This window comes from Salmo salar, chromosome 01 (assembly GCF_965601325.2).
Source record: "Salmo salar chromosome 01, fSalSal1, whole genome shotgun sequence".
NCBI classification, from domain to species: Eukaryota; Metazoa; Chordata; class Actinopteri; order Salmoniformes; family Salmonidae; genus Salmo; species Salmo salar.
Genome location: NC_138291.1, coordinates 56279456 through 56298952, shown reverse-complemented (window position 1 = coordinate 56298952; position 19497 = coordinate 56279456). Strand labels below are relative to the sequence as shown.

At 43.5% G+C, this 19497-nt stretch overlaps 1 protein-coding gene across 2 annotated transcripts; it reads right to left on the bottom strand.

The window, feature by feature from the left end:
* Window positions 1-7163: 7163 nt before the first annotated feature.
* Window positions 7164-18123, bottom strand: LOC106605075 (L-threonine ammonia-lyase). 2 transcript variants are annotated; one of them, XM_014200356.3, is made up of 11 exons: window positions 17256-18123; window positions 13861-14221; window positions 13466-13582; window positions 13061-13302; window positions 12772-12937; window positions 12499-12601; window positions 12266-12341; window positions 10649-10774; window positions 10278-10445; window positions 8355-8412; window positions 7164-7762 (listed from the first exon to the last, which is right to left on the bottom strand). In XM_014200356.3, the coding sequence occupies exons 1-11, from the start codon at window positions 17966-17968 to the stop codon at window positions 7664-7666; spliced, it is 2229 nt and encodes a 742-aa protein (XP_014055831.1). In that variant the 5' UTR covers window positions 17969-18123; the 3' UTR covers window positions 7164-7663. The 2 variants fall into 2 exon arrangements, with proteins under 2 accessions (XP_014055831.1, XP_014055840.1); XM_014200365.3 differs by having other exon boundaries at window positions 17865-18122.
* Window positions 18124-19497: the final 1374 nt, after the last annotated feature.

The window sequence follows — 19497 nt, the reverse complement described above, 5'->3', positions numbered from 1 at the left end:
TGAAATCGAATTTCCTCTCCATCCGTCGTTCCCACAATCGCCCATCGATGTGGATGGTCAAAGTGATGAGGGAGTCAAAATCTGTGGGTAACTCTTGAGCCGCAAGCTCGTCCTTACCCTCCTCCGAGACACCGTACAGGAACATGTCGAACAGTGCTTCCGGGTTCCACTCACTCTCCGCTGCCAATGTACGGAAATCCACTGCATAGTCAGCCACTGTGCAAGCATCCTGCCGGAGCTGGATTAGCTTCCGGGCAGCTTCTCTCCCGGAGAACAGGGGCATCAAAGACCTTCCTCACCTCTCCCACGAACCCCTCCAGGCTCGCGCATATGGCTGGATGCTGTTCCCATACAGCGGTAGCCCAGGTGAGAGCCCCTCCAGACATCAGCGTGATGAGGTAGGCTATTTTGGAGCAATCCGAGGGGAAGGAGGAGGGCTGAAGCTCGGAAATGAGGGCACACTGAGCTAGAAACATCCGACCAGCGCTCGGCTCTCCATTAAAGCGTTCCGGAGGAGGTAACCGGGGCTCACCTGAAGGTGGGGCAACTGGTTTGTCACGGCAACTGGTTTGGTTTGATACATTCACCTCTGAAGGTAAATAATGTATTTACATTATGTAATCTTACTCTGATTTGTCATCCTGAGGGTCCCAGAGATAAAATGTGGCATAGTTTTGTTTGATAAAATACATTTTTATGTTCAAATGTAGGAGCTGGGTTCTACAGTTTGACCCCACTGCTGTCTCTGGCTCCACACCCACCCCGCCCGGCCATCTAGATGTGTGAAAGTAGTGTATAAGCTAATGATCCATCATGTTTGATATTCCTGGGAGTGTAAACAAAAAAAAAATATTACCATAGCATTTTGTTCTCTATAGTTATGTTCTTGAAAATGTATCAATTGACCAATTCTGCACATTTGGGCAAACTCCTGGCAGACTTTATTTATATATTGTGCAGTAATGTAATTCTGCACTGGATCAGTCTGAAACTTTGCACACATACTGCTGCCATCTGGTGGCCAAAATATAAACTACACCTAGACTCATATCTGAAAGTATGGCCTTTCTCTTGCATTTCGTCGAAGCATGTTTTTTGGTCTGTATTATCTTTAACCATATCTAATGTGTTATATTCTCCTATATTAGTTTCACATTTCCACAAACTTCAAAGTGTTTCCTTTCAATTGGTATCAAGAATATGCATATCCTTGCTTCAGGTCTTGAGCTACAGGCAGTTAGATTTGGGTATATCATTTTAGGTGAAATCTTTTTTAAAAGCGTACGATCCTTTGTTGTTGTAATGAATTCTTTACAGTCATGTTTTTTTTATCTTATTTTAAATAACTTGTAGAAAATACACTTTATGACACTGTCAAGAAGCATTATGACCATACTGTGTCACTTTACTTGGACTAAGAAAATACACTTTATTACACTGTCAAGAAGCATTATGACCATACTGTGTCACTTTACTTGGACTAAGAAAATACACTTTATGACACTGTCAAGAAGTATTATGACCATACTGTGTCACCTTACTTGGACTAAGAAAATACACTTTATTACACTGTCAAGAAGTATTATGACCATACTGTGTCACTTTACTTGGACTAAGAAAATACACTTTATGACACTGTCAAGAAGCATTATGACCATCATAGTCATATAAGTCAGATAGGCCTATCACAAACATGCCCTTATATCAGTTATCAGTCAAAAAGAGGGTGTCTTCTCCTGCTCCTGAAATCTGCTCCTGCATTCATCCCAGTCATCAGCAACAGAGCATTGGGGTAGGTGCATGTCTGACATCAATGTGTGTGCGAATACAATGATAATTTAATATGGTAAATAAAAAATACAACATAAACATACTGTTGACAAGTAGGCTATGGTGTAACGGAATGTTTTGTCTTGTGTAGTAGGTTTTGACACTCTTATGTAGGTGTCATACCCCGGCCATAAAATAACTACAGTGGTAGGTTTTGACACTCTTATGTAGGTGTCATACACCAGCCATAAAATAACTACAGTGGTAGGTTTTGACACTCTTATGTAGGTGTCATACCCCGGCCATAAAATAACTACAGTGGTAGGTTTTGACACTCTTATGTAGGTGTCATACCCGGCCATAAAATAACTACAGTGGTGGGTTTTGTGGGTTTTTACACCTGTCACAACAGGTAAAAATAGATGTGCCATATTATAGCAGGCAAGTTGTGTCAGATATTATGACATGTTATGAAATGGTTATGACCTTGTCATTTAAGTGATAATGCCCGAGAAGCCGGTGTTTGGAGGCAGTGGAGGCTGGTGACTTGAAAAATTGAGGAGGATGGGAGACCCACGGTATAGGCGCGGAACGCACAGAGACGTCAAAGTGTGTTTCTAAAATCGTGAAAGAGTAATTATTTTAACCTAAAGCATTTAATAAAGACATTTATAGTACAATATTATAGGGAATGGGATTGAGAGGGCTACTTACACAGTGTTGGAAAGGGATCACAGCAGTGATTGAATGAGGGTATGAGGCCTGAGTTGAGGTGTTCAGAGGCTTGACTTCAGTGCAGGACAGGATTTGACTGGGAAGACAAAAAACAATAACACAACACACAAAACAGTTAGACAAAAGAGCTAAGAATGAGTTAGTCCAAGCAAGGAGTAAAATCATTGACGTGTAATAATGTGATTGTGTATGTGATCGACTCGACATACAGTAATGAGAGAACATTGATAGGTCACAGTGCTTGGAGGGGAAACATTCAATGTGCCAGTGGATGAGCAGGCACATGAGACGTGGCTTCAGTTCATGTCAGGAGAAAGTTGACAATGGTAGTGGAGTGGAGTAGTCATCACTTCTTAATCAGGGAACAGGAGGGGACTTAGCTGAAAATACAAATAGCAGATACATTCCATTACAGCTGCGCCATCGTAGGTTTGGACAACAAGTTTCTCCATGAAGTTAAACATAGACTGCCCACTTGACACATCATAGTAGCCCAAGAAACGTTCCTGAATAAAGCCCTGATCATCCACATACCTGACCATAACTGACAACTGCAAGCAGACTGGTGGCACCATAGGTCCCAGAGCGTGGGGGGGATTTTTTACTCCCTGGGGCCCGGAGTTTTTCCTTATCTGTTAACCTAAACAGGAAAACTCTGGACCCAATAAGGTATGACAGTGATTCATCAGTTGTAAAAAGGTTTTATAAGGGTTATGATGGGACCAGTTTTTCCTTATCAGAATACATGGTTTAAAAAAACTGGGGGAAAAACTCCTGGCCCCAGGGGGGATGAAAACCCTGTCAAACTGCAGCAACCTTATACTTGTTCATATGAATGATATTTAGACTAGATTAGGAGGGGGATTTCCTCAACCCAGACACAGAGACAACAACTGATAGACAATAGAATTCACAGGGCTGAGCTTGCTTTATGCATGTTTGCATCATGCAGGCCTATGTAACTGTAGGCCTTATTAAAATAAATGACACACATCTGCCATCACTATTATGTTGATTGGTTAATTCCAGGTAATAATTGTTGATTGAAAACGTATAGGCAGCCTAGCCAGTCCAATTTTGAACATAAACCAAATTTGATCACATTCACATTTTCTTCTCACACACAAATGGACTATACATTTTTATTTTATTTAACCTTTATTTAACTAGGCAAGTCATTTATGAACAAATTCTTATTTACAATTATGGCCTACCCCGGCCAGAGCCTAACCCGGACAATGCTGGACCAATTGTGCGCCGGCATATGGGACTCCCAATCACGGCCGGTTGTGATGCAGTCTGGAATAAATAAATACATAAAGTTACCAATTAGTTACCCTGACCAGATGGACAGAGCACATAGGCTGTATGCATCTACTCTTATTAGTAGCCTACAGTTGATCAGACTGAACAATTGTCTCGTTTTCATCCCATTAAGCATGTCAGATCTATAATGTTAAGGTGAAGCCTAGGCTGCTACAACATTTATGTCATGGGTTTTTGCTTGTGTCTGTCTGGAGTGATTATGTGTTATCATCTTTGTTAAATAAATACCTGAGGAAAGTGGATAACCTACTTGAGCACGCACAAAAAAAATGCGCTGCCTCTAATCTAACTTTTAATGGATGATGGGATGGAAGCTATTGAATTGATTTCGACATCCCAGAAAAAGACAGTAGAAAGTTCCATATGTTCAGCAAGTAAAGCATCATAACGTGACATTACCACTGCAAGCTCCTTGTAGTTGCACTTGTTCGTGGAACTTTACCTCTCGTCGTGTCCTCTAAAAGCCAATTATTGTATGCGCGGAAATAGTGGCATTGATAAGCCGCTTGAGAACATTCCTGTTTCTTCTTAATTAAATTCTCATTGTGTTGCGCAGTTTGAATACGTAGACCTTCGTCATGATCGATGGGGCCTTTTTTACAGAAGCTTGAATCTGATGTGGGCATTTATATGCTGTCTGCTTTTTTTGGGGCGTTTAGCAGAATGATCGATGTTCTTTAGGTCACTGTACCCTCTTTCGCCCTAGGATGACTTTCCAAAAAGCAGGCAAGGCCAGCAATACAGGCGGCTTGATGAGAGGCTCCCTGTTAACCAGCTACTGTTATACTTTGTACACCAATTGGTATTGAACGCTCTCACCTTTTCATCCTTCTCCGTGAAACTGATCTCAGGCAGAGGTCGACCCTCGGTTTTAATTCACTTCTTTTCCGTGTACCCCCAGAGAATGAAAGGGGTTCTTCAACAAAAAGTCATCAGCATTTGCGGTAGCGCTGGAGGCAAAAACTGCACACTGGAGCTGGTAGCTAGCTAGCTGCTGCTACTTAAGTTAGCAAGGCAAATTCAAATAAATTGCACTAACTGGACACAAAAATAAAGTTCTAAAACCAAGAAAACAATGTATAATCAAACTCCTCCATATCTGGTAATTTTAAGAAACTAATTTGAATTGAATAATATCCCAAAAATGCTCAACTATCACTTTTCAATCTCTATCCAATCATGTCACCAACTCATCAAGCTTCTCAACACATAGAACCCCTGTCCCGCCTTATTCTGCAGCACAATCCCAGTACAACACACTAGGTTCATTCGCTGATCCTAATCCAGTTCATACTGCAAAAGCTTTGATTGGTTGGAGGTCGTCCTCCGGAAGTGGTCATAATTACTGTGTAAGTCTATGGAAGAGGGTGAGGCCTACGAGCCTCCTAGGTTTTGTATTGAAGTCAATGTACCCAGAGGAGGACAGAAGCTAGTTGTCCTCCAGCTACACCATGGCGCTACCCCAGAGAGTGCTGTTGAACTTACTATAGACCGTCATTGCAAAACAGTTTGCTTTAATCAGTTATTTGGTGACATATTCATATATTTAGTATAGTTCTATCTAAAAGGGATAACTTTTTTAGTGTTTCACTATTTTTATTTTTAGGACATTTCACTGAGGAGGATGGTTCTCCCCTTCCTCCTCTGAGGAGCCTCCACTGTTTGGAGAATATATTGGGTGCGTTCGTAAATTCACTCTGGCTACCTACTCCGATTTCAGAGCACTCTCGTCTGATTGTGCCAGGTTGCAGAATAACTGATTAATTTAAGAACACATTGACACAGGTGTTGTTAAGCCCGAGACGAAGTCAAGATCCGGCAAACCGTGCCAATATATCCTCCAAACACAAGCTTCAAGGGCATTATCACTTTTATACGGGTTACCAGCATATTCAAATACGGATTGACATGTTCTCAATAAAAACGTTATTTTGGTGCATTTATTCATACTATTTCATCCTTTCACAAGATATAGTCCCGACACAAATCAACCCAAGCCAGCTGCTCGTTCGTTCTATCGGTTTGGTTGCTAGAGACGCGACCCAGTCATTCGTTCTAAATGTTTCATTGCCATACTGGCTAGCAATGTCAAAAAGTCCAGCCAGATTAAATAGCTGCATTTGCATTTGTTTAAGCAGTTTTCTAGTGACATTTATTTGGATACATCCATAACAATGAGCTAATGAGGTGCGATTTCGCCTGGCATAGAAAATGTTCTCACTCGCCAGGACACTGTTGTTCAGAGGAGCTAGCCAACAACACAGCTAACACAATCACTTCAAACTGATTGACATTTCAAATTGACATTTCTTTCTTCTTTATATCCATAAAAATTATGCCATCTGATTTATGATTTCTACTGGCTGAGAAGCGCTGCCTGCCTGCCAGTCTCTGCCCTCACAGTTTCTGTGGCTGTGTCACAGGATTTATTGCCATTACAGGAGAGTAATTAATTATTTGTCAGTAGCTATCCATTTGATTACTTTGATTAACACAGAGCTTAGACTCAAACATCTCCTCCTGCTTATATCTCCCCAGGCACTGTCATGATGTTTATTGAATCATTGTTGCTCCAGTTGAGTCTCTTTCAAATGCTCCAGCTTGCCTTGGGTCTGGTTCCCGAGACTGGCACCAGCTATTAAAGCTATCACTGTCTTAATTTTGATACAACTGGTCATCTTTCAGGTGATAAACTGGAGAAGCTTGCGGGGACAGTTCATAGGCACCTAATCTTGTGGGACATTTGTAATATCTCAGTATCAATGTCTGACTCGGTTCGGCGATGACGACGTGTTTCTCTGTCTTAGGCGCCGTAGATTGGTAAGACGTATAGGACATTGGGAGGTCTAGATTGCTTCATTGATATATAGTGGACAGTTTCTTAGTACTGACCATGCCAAAGTAGCACAGCGGGGTCAGAATGTCCTCTGCTAACGAACTTAGGGAATTAGCCCGTCTAAATCATCTCGTCTCTCCTCTGGCACTGTCTCCAACCATTAATCAATGAGATGTCATCTTCTGAACCATGAGGTAACTTTTATTTCAAGGCATCGCACACTCCTTCTCCCTCTCTCTCTCTAGTTCTCTCTCTCTCTCCCTCGCTCTTTCTTTCTCATCCTCTCTCGTTCAGCAAGGAATGGGGGTCAAAGGATCAGGTCTGATTCTATACAATAGCGCACTTTATTTAGTTCCCACGATCAAGTGAATTGATGGGTAGATGCTCTAACACAACTATGAGTAACATGCATTGTGCAGTTGATCCCATTGGCTGACCTTACCTGATCCTATCTCATCTGAACTGGACATACAAATTACGAAGACAAATCGTTGAATACGTCATCATCATCATCAACTTTTTATTTCCAGAACATAATGCTTTTAATTGTCAATACCACTGTTATGTTAGGATCAGCTGGGCTTAATCATTGTCCGGGAAACTGGCCCAAAAGTACCCCCTGAGCTCCCTAATAACAGAAGTATGGGGTGAAAGGATTGTTTTCTCATCAGAGCAGCATATGCAGTAAATGCCATGTATTCCCGTATTTAAGTTTATCTCCCTGTATAATCTCTACTATTCAAAAGGCTTTATTATACTCACTGATACTCAAAAGCAATTGCAATTCGGTGGTTTTGCAGCAAAAAAGTTCAGTGCATGTGTTATGTGTTAGTTTGCATATACATTCACAATGTTTCTGTTTCATTGTCTGTTTAATTGTGTGTGTGTGTGTGTGTGTGTCTGCAAGTGACGTGCATACATGCGTGTGCATGCTTTGTCCGTGTGTGTGTGCGTGTTCAGAGTGAGAGCCGTGATGAGAGCCGTGACAAGTGTTGATCACCGGTCCAGCCAGCGTAGTGTGGGATAGCGCTCAGACAGTGTCCTGCGGAGCTGAGTGCTCTGTGTCTTATCTCTGGTCTCCACCACACACTCCACCTGTGGGCACACACCACAGATTTAATCCTAATCATCCCTCACTGCCCCCCACACACACACACACACACACACACACACACACACACACACACACACACACACACACACAGTCTGTGAAATGTAAATACATGATCTCTAAGATAATTATACATTGACCCACTCGCACACGTTTAGAACATACCATTGCTACGTGGTTGTAGCATGATGCAACACACTGTCGATTCCAGTCTGTCTCCTTTCTATGACTAGACTTAACCCGGTACATGGTAGTAGCATAATATTGTACCTTCACATAACATACCTGTACATAACTTGTTTTACAGCTGCCAACTTTACAGTCAATTAAAGTCACACATCTGGAACTTCTAAATCATGCTTGCCATTAGTAGGCAACGCCTCAATCAGTCATTAACCACTTCCAAATCAATCACATATTGACACTGTCTAGCACCACTGGTCCAAGAATCCACCACTCATCTCACACTACCCTGCACTACCAACACAGCGGCAACCCGAGCCAGGGTTTCCATGGCAACGGTAGTGTGAAAAGCAGCTGAGTGGATTTTGGGGGAAGAGGGTAAGGCTGTTGTACCAGGGCCTTGAAGAGATCGCCTCTGTCATTGTGTCTACGGTGGCAAACATCCAACAACCTGATGGAGAGAGTGAGAGAGAGAGAGAGAAAGGTAGAGAGAAAGAAGATGAAAAGAAGCATTACTGAGAGGTGACAGATGTACAGTGCCTTGCAAAAGTATTCATCCCCCTTGCCGTTGTTCCTATTTTGTTGCATTACAACCTGTAATTTAAATAGATTTTTATTTGTATTTCATGTAATGGACATACACAAAATAGTCCAAATTGGTGAAGTGAAATGAAAAAAATAACTTGTTTCAAAAAATAAATAAAAAATAAAAACTGAAAAGTGGTGCGTGCATATGTATTCACCCACTTTGCTATGAAGCCCCTAAATAAGATCTGGTGCAACCAATTACCTTCAGAAGTCACATAATTAGTTAATAAAGTCCACCTATGTGCAATCTAAGTGTCACATGATCTGTCACATGATCTCAGTATATTTACACCTGTTCTGAAAGGCCCCAGAGTCTGCAACACCACTAAGCAAGGGGCACCACCAAGCAAGCGGCACCATGAAGACCAAGGAGCTCTCCAAACAGGTCAGGGACAAAGTTGTGGAGATGTACAGATTAGGGTTGGGTTATAAAAAGAATATCCAAAACTTTGAATATCCCACGGAGCACCATTAAATCCATTATTAAAAAATGGAAAGAATATGGCACCACAACGAACCTGCCAAGAGAGGGCCACCGCCAAAACTCACGGACCAGGCAAGGAGGGCATTAATCAGAGAGACAACAAAGATAACCCTGAAGGAGCTGCAAAGCTCCACAGTGGAGATTGGAGTATCTGTCCATAGAACCACTTTAAGCCGTACACTCCACAGAGCTGGGCTTTACGGAAGAGTGACCAGAAAAAGCCATTGCTTAAAGAAAAAATTGGTGTTCCCCAAAAGGCATGTGGGAGACTCCCCAAACACATGGAAGAAGGTACTCTGGTCAAATGAGACTAAAATGTAGCTTTTTGGTCATCAAGGAAAACACTATGTCTGGCGCAAACCCAACACCTCCTATCACCCCGAGACCACCATCCCCACAGTGAAGCATGGTGGTGGCAGCATCATGCTGTGGGGATGTTTTTCATCAGCAGGGACTGGGAAACTGGTCAGAATTGAAGGAATGATGGATGGCGCTAAATACAGGGAAGTTCTTGAGGGAAACCTGTTTCAGTCTTCCAGAGATTTGAGACTGGGATGGATGGGGGGGGGGTGAATAGTTATGCACGCTCAAGTTTTCCGTTTTTTTGTCTTATTTCTTGTTTGTTTCACAATAAAAAATAGTTTGCATCTTCAAAGTGGTAGGCATGTTGTGTAAATCAAATGATACAAACCCCCCAAAAATCTATCTTATTTCCAGGTTGTAAGGCAACAAAATAGGAAAAATGCCACTGCAAGCCACTGTAAACATACAGAACGAGAGAAAGAAAAAGTGTATGAGGAGAAAGAAAGGAGCAGACTTCATTCACATTGTTCTTGGTATCAGAGGATTTGTCTGTCCAGACTGAACATCCTGCCAGGTAAAGCCTCCTCCTGTCCTGTGGCTTATTCTGATGCGATCGGATGTGGGGAGAACAGGGTCACGGGGCCAGATTGAGCACAGAGGCATTACCGTCACTGAGAGAGAGTGAGTGATCTAACTATACGCACCATAATCTAACTATACACACTTATCTCCATCCATATGCAGCACAGATATCAGAACTTAGGTGATTAATAAGGTCTGGTAGTACTGGGTTACGGTCAGTCTGTCTGATCATACACTCTGACGTGTGTGTGTGTTTCAGAGAAATAGGGAGTAATCAACCGCTTATACACTAGTGTATTTATATTCAGATGTACAGCATAGTTCATAACTATCTGTTCACATGTTAGTGTTTAACTCACTTGATGTCCTCTCGGGCCAGGATGTCCAGTAGCTTGGCCATGTCCCCTGGAAGGTCCCCCAACTGCACCGTAAACTTGTTGACCCGGTCGTCCAGAACCAGGGCTCGGTCAACACACTGTCTGATCAGGTCCAACTCCATGTTAGCACTGCTGACCACCACAGCTACCCTGCAGCGGGCAGACAAGGACATAGATGGAGACTCAATTCATCGGAATATCAACAGGTTACATTTTTGACACTATGGGTGAATCCTAATTTCCTTAAGTCGAATTTTCATTTAGTCATGCATTGATGTCAATTGAAGGCTAAGGGTTAGGATTCACTCATATGTTTTGATACAGAAACCCACACTAGCCGTGCGTTAACCCACCTTTTGCCCTTCAGCTCTGGTAGTTGACCAGCCAAGATGGCCGCCAGTCCCATGGCTCCCTCTGTGTCCACCATGGAGTGTTCAAACTCCTGGAACCTTAGCATGGCTACCAGAGAGTCCTCCTCTCTGTTGAGAAGAGTAAAAGGTCAGGGATACTCAGAGTGAGAGAACAACAACAACACCACCACAACAACAGCAGTGCTAAAGGACAATGATTGAGACACTTTACTGCACTCTGGGCTCTAATTTGCGACCATCTTGGTCCCATATGATCCTAAATATTTTGCTGTAGAATAAAAATATTCACCCAGATAATACATTGAATGGCAAAATTATATTGGTGTCGTTAGGAGCAACAAGTTAAGTTGTTACATTTGTATCATATTTAAAAATATATAAATTTTACCTTTATTTAACTAGGCAAGTCAGTTAATAACAAATTCTTATTTTCAATGACGGCCTAGGAACAGTGGGTTAACTACCTTGTTCAGGGGCAGAACTTGTCAGGTCGGGGATTCGATCTTGCAACCTTTCAGTTACTAGTCCAACTCTCTAACCACTAGGCTACTCTGCCGCCGATATATTGCGGCAAGAAAAGTCAATATATTGTATAATTTCCCCTCACCTGTGAGATTGAAGAGGGAATTCAGCAACTTTTAAAAGCTTCTTTATTGCTTCTTTATTACAAAAAGTTAAACAAACTTTGACCCTTAGATTTGATCAAGGTTTTACAGACATAAAAATAAAGGGGACTTTTATATATTTCAAAATGGCCGCCTATTGGTCAGATTATTGCAAATAATCACATCATGTTTTGTGTTGTATTCCCATTGTGATTGGTCCCTGAACCCATAGGAGAACATTTAGCAATATACAAAAGCCTCCTTCTTTTCTAGCTGCAAAAGGCTAAGGCAGAGACGCAATTTTGCTTTTAGCACTCTGTTTGCTCCTCAATTCATGCACCTTGGTTGGAGAGGGAGGTAACCCGGCAGTGTTCACTTCCCTTTGCACCTCACCTGTGAGTACCATGGTTGCACCTTTACAATGCATAGAACTGCTAGTCTCTTGCCCAAACTGTTCAATATGGATGACCGGAGCTAACATTTTCCCTTTCTATTGCGGATTCGCAGGTCACATTTGATCATTTCAGAAACCATGTTGCGGGCCGCTAACTTGTTTGAAAACAAGCAAATGTCCAGTCACGTTACCTAGCTGCCTAACAACCTGGTAACTTGCCCGGTAAGAAGGCACTGGAAGAAAGGAAATGGGCTCCTCCAGGAGATATGGATTCACATAGGCCTAGGGCTCTATTCAATCTGTATCGCTGAAGCGAATGCAGTCTCCGCCACTGTGGGAACATCGTCTTTAATTGTCAATCACGCAATAACGCTGAACTTCCCTGATACGGATTTAATAGAGCCCCTGGTGCTCCTAAATACTGCTGCTAAGTACTGTTTGGTGCTTCTAACCTTGGGAGCATCAGTGCTACCAATATAGAGCCATGGCAACAATCACAGCACTGGGGAACAGAGGGGTGTCTATGTCCATACATGTGGAATACTATGACGATGGCAAATATGTGGTGAGATACCCTCCTCTTCCATAGAGATGTAATACCTGACAGAGATGACTTTATCCACAAATGTCTTAGCCAGATGGAAGGTGTGGGTCCCCATTGAGTGCTCAAATAGGTCTGGGGATAGAGAGTGGGGTTATAGGCGTTGAGTTCAGTGAGTACATTGCCATGACAATCTATTTAAGAAAAAGAAAGACAAAGTACAGAGAAAAAAACATATCACATGGGGTAGGTATGGGTTCACATAGCCTACAGGGGTACAAGTGCACAGTACCTCCATAAAGCTTCTTGTTGGGGGTGCTGTATAGTTCTCTAATCACCGGGCTGCCTGTTTTGAGGGACTGTAGTAGCAACGAGAATCCTTCTGGTTCAACTCCCTGTCGAAGAGAACAATGGTACATAAATCCCAATATTATTTTTTTGATTTAGTGGACATTAAGTGCTATGCTAAGTATGATGAGGATCCACATTTTGGAGAGCATGTTTGCAACTTACTCACTACGACAATAGTACACTAAACAAATATTCAGAGTTAGGAAACACTTACTATGACAGTGATGCGCGAGTTGAGGTGTTTGATGGCGGCTGCTGTGCCAACCAGTAGACTACACTGCCCACCAGCGGGCACAATGACTGCATCTAGTTTGGGCACCTGCTCATAGATCTCCATGCCTACTGTGCCCAGTCCTGCCAAGTACACGGCACTATCATCCCTGAGCGAGAGATAGAGAGAGAAATCCAGTATTACCATGTGCCCATGTGTTAGTGTCACATTGTCATCAGTGCATGTTTTGAAACAAAGGAGAGCTATGGGACTGGCCCCCAGGGTGACTTACTCTTCCAGGCAGAGGTATCCGTTCTCCTTGGCCAGGTGGCGGGCGTGGTTCAGGGAGTCCCTGGCCGTGCTGCCGTAGGAGATTACCATGGCGCCGTAGTCACGGTACATCCTGAGGTGGGGCTGGGCACAGCTGGCTGGCATGATGACAAACACTGGGATCCTCAACTCCACTGCATGGTGGGCCACGGCCATGGAGAAGCTACAGTCTGTAGCCACAATCACCCCCTTCTTCTGCTGCTCCTGTGGAGGGGGATGGGAGTTAGCTAACTGTTAAAGTAATTAGTGTTTGTTTAGCTTGTTAGCTACTTGTTAACTTGTTAGCTACTTGTTAACTTGTCAGCTACTTGTTAGCTTGGACTTTTCCCCAGCTGGAATGCATTGAGAGATGCATTGTGATGCATACCTGGTTGAGGGAGGTGAGCACGTAGAGAACGCCTCTTTCCTTCACTGAGCCTGTGTAGTGGAGGTGTTCCTTCTTCAGGAAGATCTCCATGCCGTACTGTTTGGACAGTCTGGAGTACTGGGAAACACAAACAAGCCCGATGCGAGTAAGCTTCTGCATATGAAGCAGGGTTCATCATCTACAGTTATTACTCTTTGAGAAAAAAAGGTACTACTTAGAATAAACGAAGGGTTCTTCGCCTATCCCTCATCAAAGAATCCTTTAAGAACCCTTTGGTGAAAAGGCTTAAACTGGACACAAAAGGGTTCTCCTACAGACGAGGGACATCCAAGGAACCCTTTATGGTTCTAGCTGGTACATTTTTTCTAAGAGTGTATAGAAGGCTCTGAACATACCATGCAGGGGGTCTTCTGCATCCTCAACTGAATTTTGAAGGCTGCAGCACTGATGTCATCGAAGCGGAGGTATTCAGGCTTGGGTGGTGTGACTGCTTTGCTCTCGCTGCCTCTCTTCTTGTTAGTCTTGGGCGGGTCCATCAGCTGGATCTCAGGGGCCCCCACCACCTTGGTCACCTTGGTCTTGACTTCCCCATTGAGGCACTCCTCCTCCTCAATACCAAAGTCCTTCAGGCGCTCTGGGTGGATGAGGGTGGGCCGCACGCCCGCAACCCCATTACAAACGGGGGCATCCTTGTTGCAGGTACTCTTGGAAGAGGTGGAGCAGCCCTGTTTAGTTGACCCAAGACGTTGCTCCTCGCTGGGGGAGAAAGGAAGATCAACAGGGCTTGGAATTACTCTCTCTGGTTGGGTGTCTGTAATGATGGATACAGCTCTTACCGTTTTACACATGTATTTTAGGTCAAAGGTCTCAGCAATGGACTAGAGTGATGAGAGGGAGCAGGAGGAGAGAATTGCTAATAGGCTGGGTGGAGTTTTCAGGAGTAAGATTTGTACATGTGTGTGAACAAGTGGGGAATAGATTAGCCACTGCTTTACATAGTCTGGGAGTGATGGCAGTAACCTTGTGCTCTGTACAATAGGAGATAATCCACAGAGATCTTCCCATGTCCAGGTACAACTGGCTGTCCCTGATGACAACGTTAATAGTTGTAGGTTTTGACCTATTAACCTCACACACACACACACGGCTCTTATGTTGTTGTCTGTTTGTATGGTACAGAGGGGAAGGGAATGGTTGGATTTCATTTAGTCACCTATCATGTTCTCCGAGTTTCACCTCTGCTTGATTTATTTGATCTCTGATTAAACAATGACTAATTTGAATCATTTCAATGCAGTCTTTTAGGGGCATGCAGTAATTAAACGTAACATGCTTTGAATAAAGTTAAATGAGAGAGACGCTTATTATCAGTGATAGTTTGACGAAATCCTGTAACTCAATAATAACTTGGTACAGCATTTAGTTGGATTGTTGTTAAACCTAGTACTTAATGTCCAAACATTTCCATAATAGTTAATGGGATTGATAATATAGTTAATCGAACCTTTGCATTATTGTGGTAATTAGGATACATAGCTACAGTTGAAGTCGGACGTTTACATACACCTTAGCCAAATACATTCAAACTCAGTTTTTCACAATTCCTGACATTGAATCCTAGTAAAAATTCTCTGTCTTAGGTCAGTTAGGATCACCACTTGATTTTAAAAATGTGAAATGTCAGAATAATAGTAGAGAGAATTATTTATTTCAGCTTTTATTTATTTCATCACTTTCCCAGTGGGTCAGAAGTTTACATACACTCAATTAGTATTTGGTAGCATTGCCTTTAAATTGTTTAACTTGGGTCAAACATTTCAGGTAGCCTTCCACAAGCTTCCCACAATAAGTTGGGTGAATTTTGGCCCATTCCTCCTGACAGAGCTGGTGTAACTGAGTCAGGTTTGTAGGCCTCCTTGCTCGCACACACTTTTTCAATTCTGGCCACAAATCTTCTATAGGATTGAGGTCAGGGCTTTGTGATGGCCACTCCAATACCTTGACTTTGTTGTCCTTAAGCAATTTTGCCACAACTTTGGAAGTATGCTTGGGGTCATTGTCCATTTGGAAGACCCATTTGCGACCAAGCTTTAACTTCCTGACTGATGTCTTGAGATTTTGCTTCAATATATCCACATACTTTTCTTACCTCATGATGTCATCTATTTTGTGAAGTGCACCAGTCCCTCCGTGCTTCACGGTTGGGATGGTGTTCTTCTGCTTGCAAGCCTCCCCCTTTTTCCTCCAAACATAACGATGGTCATTATGGCCAAACAGTTCTATTTTTGTTTCATCAGACTAGGGAACATTTCTCCAAAAAGTATGATATTTGTCCCCATGTTCAGTTGCAAACTGATTTGATTTTTCGCACCAAAGAACATTCATCTCTAGGAGACAGAACGCGTCTCCTTCCTGAGTGGTATGACAGCTGCGTGGGCCCATGGTGTTTATACTTGGGTACTATTGTTTGTACAGATGAACATTTGGAAATTGCTCCAAAAGGATGAACCTGACTTGTGGAGGTCCACAAATTATTTTCTTAGGTCTTGGCTGATTTCTTTTGATTTTCCAATGATGTCAAGCACTGCGTTTGAAGATAGGAACAGCTTGGAATTTTCCAAGCTGTTTAAAGGCATAGTCAATTTAGTGTATGTAAACTTCTGACCCACTTGAATTGTGATACAGTGAATTATAAGTGAAATAATCTGTCTGTAAACAATTGTTGGAAAAATGACTTGTGTCATGCACAAAGTAGATGTCCTAACCGACTTGCCAAAACTATAGTTTGTTAACAAGACATTTGTGGAGTGGTTGAAAAACAAGTTTTAATGACTCCAACCTAAGTGTATGTAAACCTCCGATTTCAACTGTATATTATCAGCAATCAGGTCATTCAGAATTAAGGCTCTATTTATAAAGACATACAGGGATTAGATTAGACCGGGGATTAGATTCACCTACTAACATTGCTTTATAAACATTCATAGCAACTACATGTAGTATTCATTAAATTGTATTTAAATAACCTAATGCATTCACATACATGATATTGTATGATATATTATGTTTTGGGGAGACTCCTATTCAAAAGTCACTCAGTTTTGCTCACATTATATGCACTACTGAAATGGATAGACTGTATGTCATAATTCAAACCAGCTGGTAAAATATAACTTCACTTTAAGTTTCCATTGTGTATACACAGGAGGTTGGTGGCACCTTAATTAGGGAGGACGGGCTCATGGTAATGGCTGGACCAGAATAGCATCAAATATCTCAAACACATGGTTTCCATGTGTTTGATGCCATTCCATTTAATCCGTTCCAGACATTATTATGACCTGTCCTCCCTTCAGCAGCCTCCACTGGTATACACATGGGCAGAATTTCCAAGAGCTAAGTCATAGCAAAGACGTCAAGATACAAACAGCACTAGCACATAGAACCACCAGGTGGCGTTACTCTGTTGACATTCTATTTCCCCAATATCCAATGTATTTGGCTCCGTTTCCTGTTTTACAACCAGTCGTTCTATTAATATCGTCTACTAAGCCACAAGAGCAGTTTTACCCTATCACCCCATTCCCCCAGTTAACCCTCTGACACTAATGTCCTTCTACACCATTTGCCTCATTAATCCTTCACACTTTCTTTCAGTAATACCACCTCTCCGTCTCCTTTCTACTGTCTCAGAATGTGGAAGACTCCAAGCTTTTCTTTGTCTTACGCTCTCTCCTTTATCACTCTCTCTCTCTATCTTTATGTCCTTCCCTGTGTCTAGTCTGTTTACCTGGGGAGGAAGAAGAGGATGAAGGATAGAACCAGGCGGAGGAGGAGGCATACCAGAACGTGGAAGGCTGGCAAGAGAAATCTGTTCCCCGGGTCTGGAGAGGGTATCACAGGGGCAGGGACACGGCTAAGGGGGGCCTTGGCTACTACTGTGGACCTGGGGAGAGCAGGGGAAGCTCGAGGTGAAGGTGGTGGAGGTGCTGTTTCAGGTGGAGGAGGAGGACAGGGATCGGAGATGGCGTTAGATTTGGGGACAGGAAGTGCTGGATGATGAGGAAGTGGTTTGCTGGTGGCTCTACAGGACTTGGTAGATATCCTTGCACAAGGAGAAGGAGAAGGAAGATGGTGGAGAGTGGAGGTTGTGGATGGTGGGGTTAGTTGACCTTGGGGAGAGAGAAGAGGTGCAGAACAAGGATGAAGGAGAACAGGAAGAGGTGCAGCACGAGGTGCAGTAGGAGCCACAGCAGGAGTCACTACAGTAGAAGCGGCAGTGGGAGTATTTGGCTCCTTAGGGTGTTGGGGGGGTACGTCTGCAGCCAGGGCTCGGGTGGGAAATCCCTCTGTGTCTAATGGGGTACAGTGGGTGGGTGATGAATCTGTAGAGTCCCACCTCTGCCAGAAGGGATCATTCTCATCACTATCGCTGAATCCCACTCTGTTAGGCGATCCATCTCTGATATAGTTGGCGTAGATGAACTGGGCGGCAAAGTTCATCCTGGACCACTTTTTCAGCTATAGTCCCAGGATCCACTCTGGATAAGTCCCGAAAAGTCCTCTCCCTGCTCCTCCTGTGTTGCAGGTCCAGGAGTGTGTGGTACAGTGTGTCGGCTCAGAGCACTCCCACGGTGTTAACTGCACTGCCCTGGATCCCTTCCTGGGGCTATTTAAAGGGGGATTACCCAGAGGCACATGCCCGCCCGCCGCCCAGCCCTCCAGCCCAGCTTGCCTCCAGCCCTGGCCTGGCCCCTCCCTCCCCTTGTCTCTATTCCGGTCCCAGACCTGGAATAAACCTCCAGGTCTGTGGCGTGTTGGTAATCAGACGCTGTAAGGGGATAGATACAGACTTACAGTTTATCTAGGGAACAATGATCTGGGATCTTCGGCAGTTAGTCGAGATAGAGACACTAGGAGGATCAGAGATGAGAGAGAGCGAGAGAGAGAGAGCAATGACTTTCTAAGCAGGGAGATCCTATTCAGTCAGGATAAGAAGGTATGTAGAAGCTTCCTCCACCTCTGATCTCTAAACTAGGATGAAGATGTCCCCTACAACGTTCCCCACAGTCAGTGAAGGATCAACAAAATCTTTGACCTTTGACTCATTTCAGATAGTACAGCTGTCTAAACACTGACAATAGCATATCTTCTTGTGCTATTACACTCACTTGACTGAAACTGTGTCTCCTCATTGTGATTAAGATAGCAACATACACTATCTAGTAAAGAATGTAATATCTGATATTTACAATATGCGAATCTAGGAATCAGTGGGGCTGACTGAACTCTGACTGGAACCGTGAGAGAAGAGATAAACCAGAAGCAAAGGTCATCGTTGACGTACACAATCCCATCTACACAAAAACACACACGCACGCACGCTCACACACACACACATCAGATTGAACCCTAACCCCTTTGTTAGTGACAGGGAGGGATGTCTCTGCCAAAGAGTTAACCGGTATCCAGAGCTGACCTAATCTTTTGGCAGGACAATGGTGTTTTATAGAATGCTAGGAGATGGGGCATGAACTAAGAAACTGGGCGTGGGTGCGTTGTTGATCCTTCACTGGCTGTCCCCCTCCTCCACCAAAGGTCCTTTCTAATGGGCTGTGTAGCACTCGGCCACCCCCTACCCTGGAGCATTGGGGCTTAGACGGCTGGGAGGCTCTGTTCCATTCAGCACAACTCCCTGTCTATCTGATGATGACCCTCTTGGCAGGCCAACCACTGTTGTTCCTGGAAAGGCTATCAGGGGACCTGGCTGTGCTTCCCACACAACTCTCCTTGCAAGAGAGAGAGATATTATCCCCTGCACCCACCATCCCCTCCCCTCCCCTCTCTCTGTCCCCTTGGTTGTCAGGCGTCTCTTGACTGCCTCCTTTCTCTGTTGTGGTTGAGTTTTGGTTTGTTAGTGGTATGCGGAAATAACATGTTCCATAACTAGCCATCTTCCTGCCTCTCTCTCTCTCTCTCTCTCTCTCTCTCTCTCTCTCTCTCTCTCTCGTCATATCAGTGGTCTCTGGTCG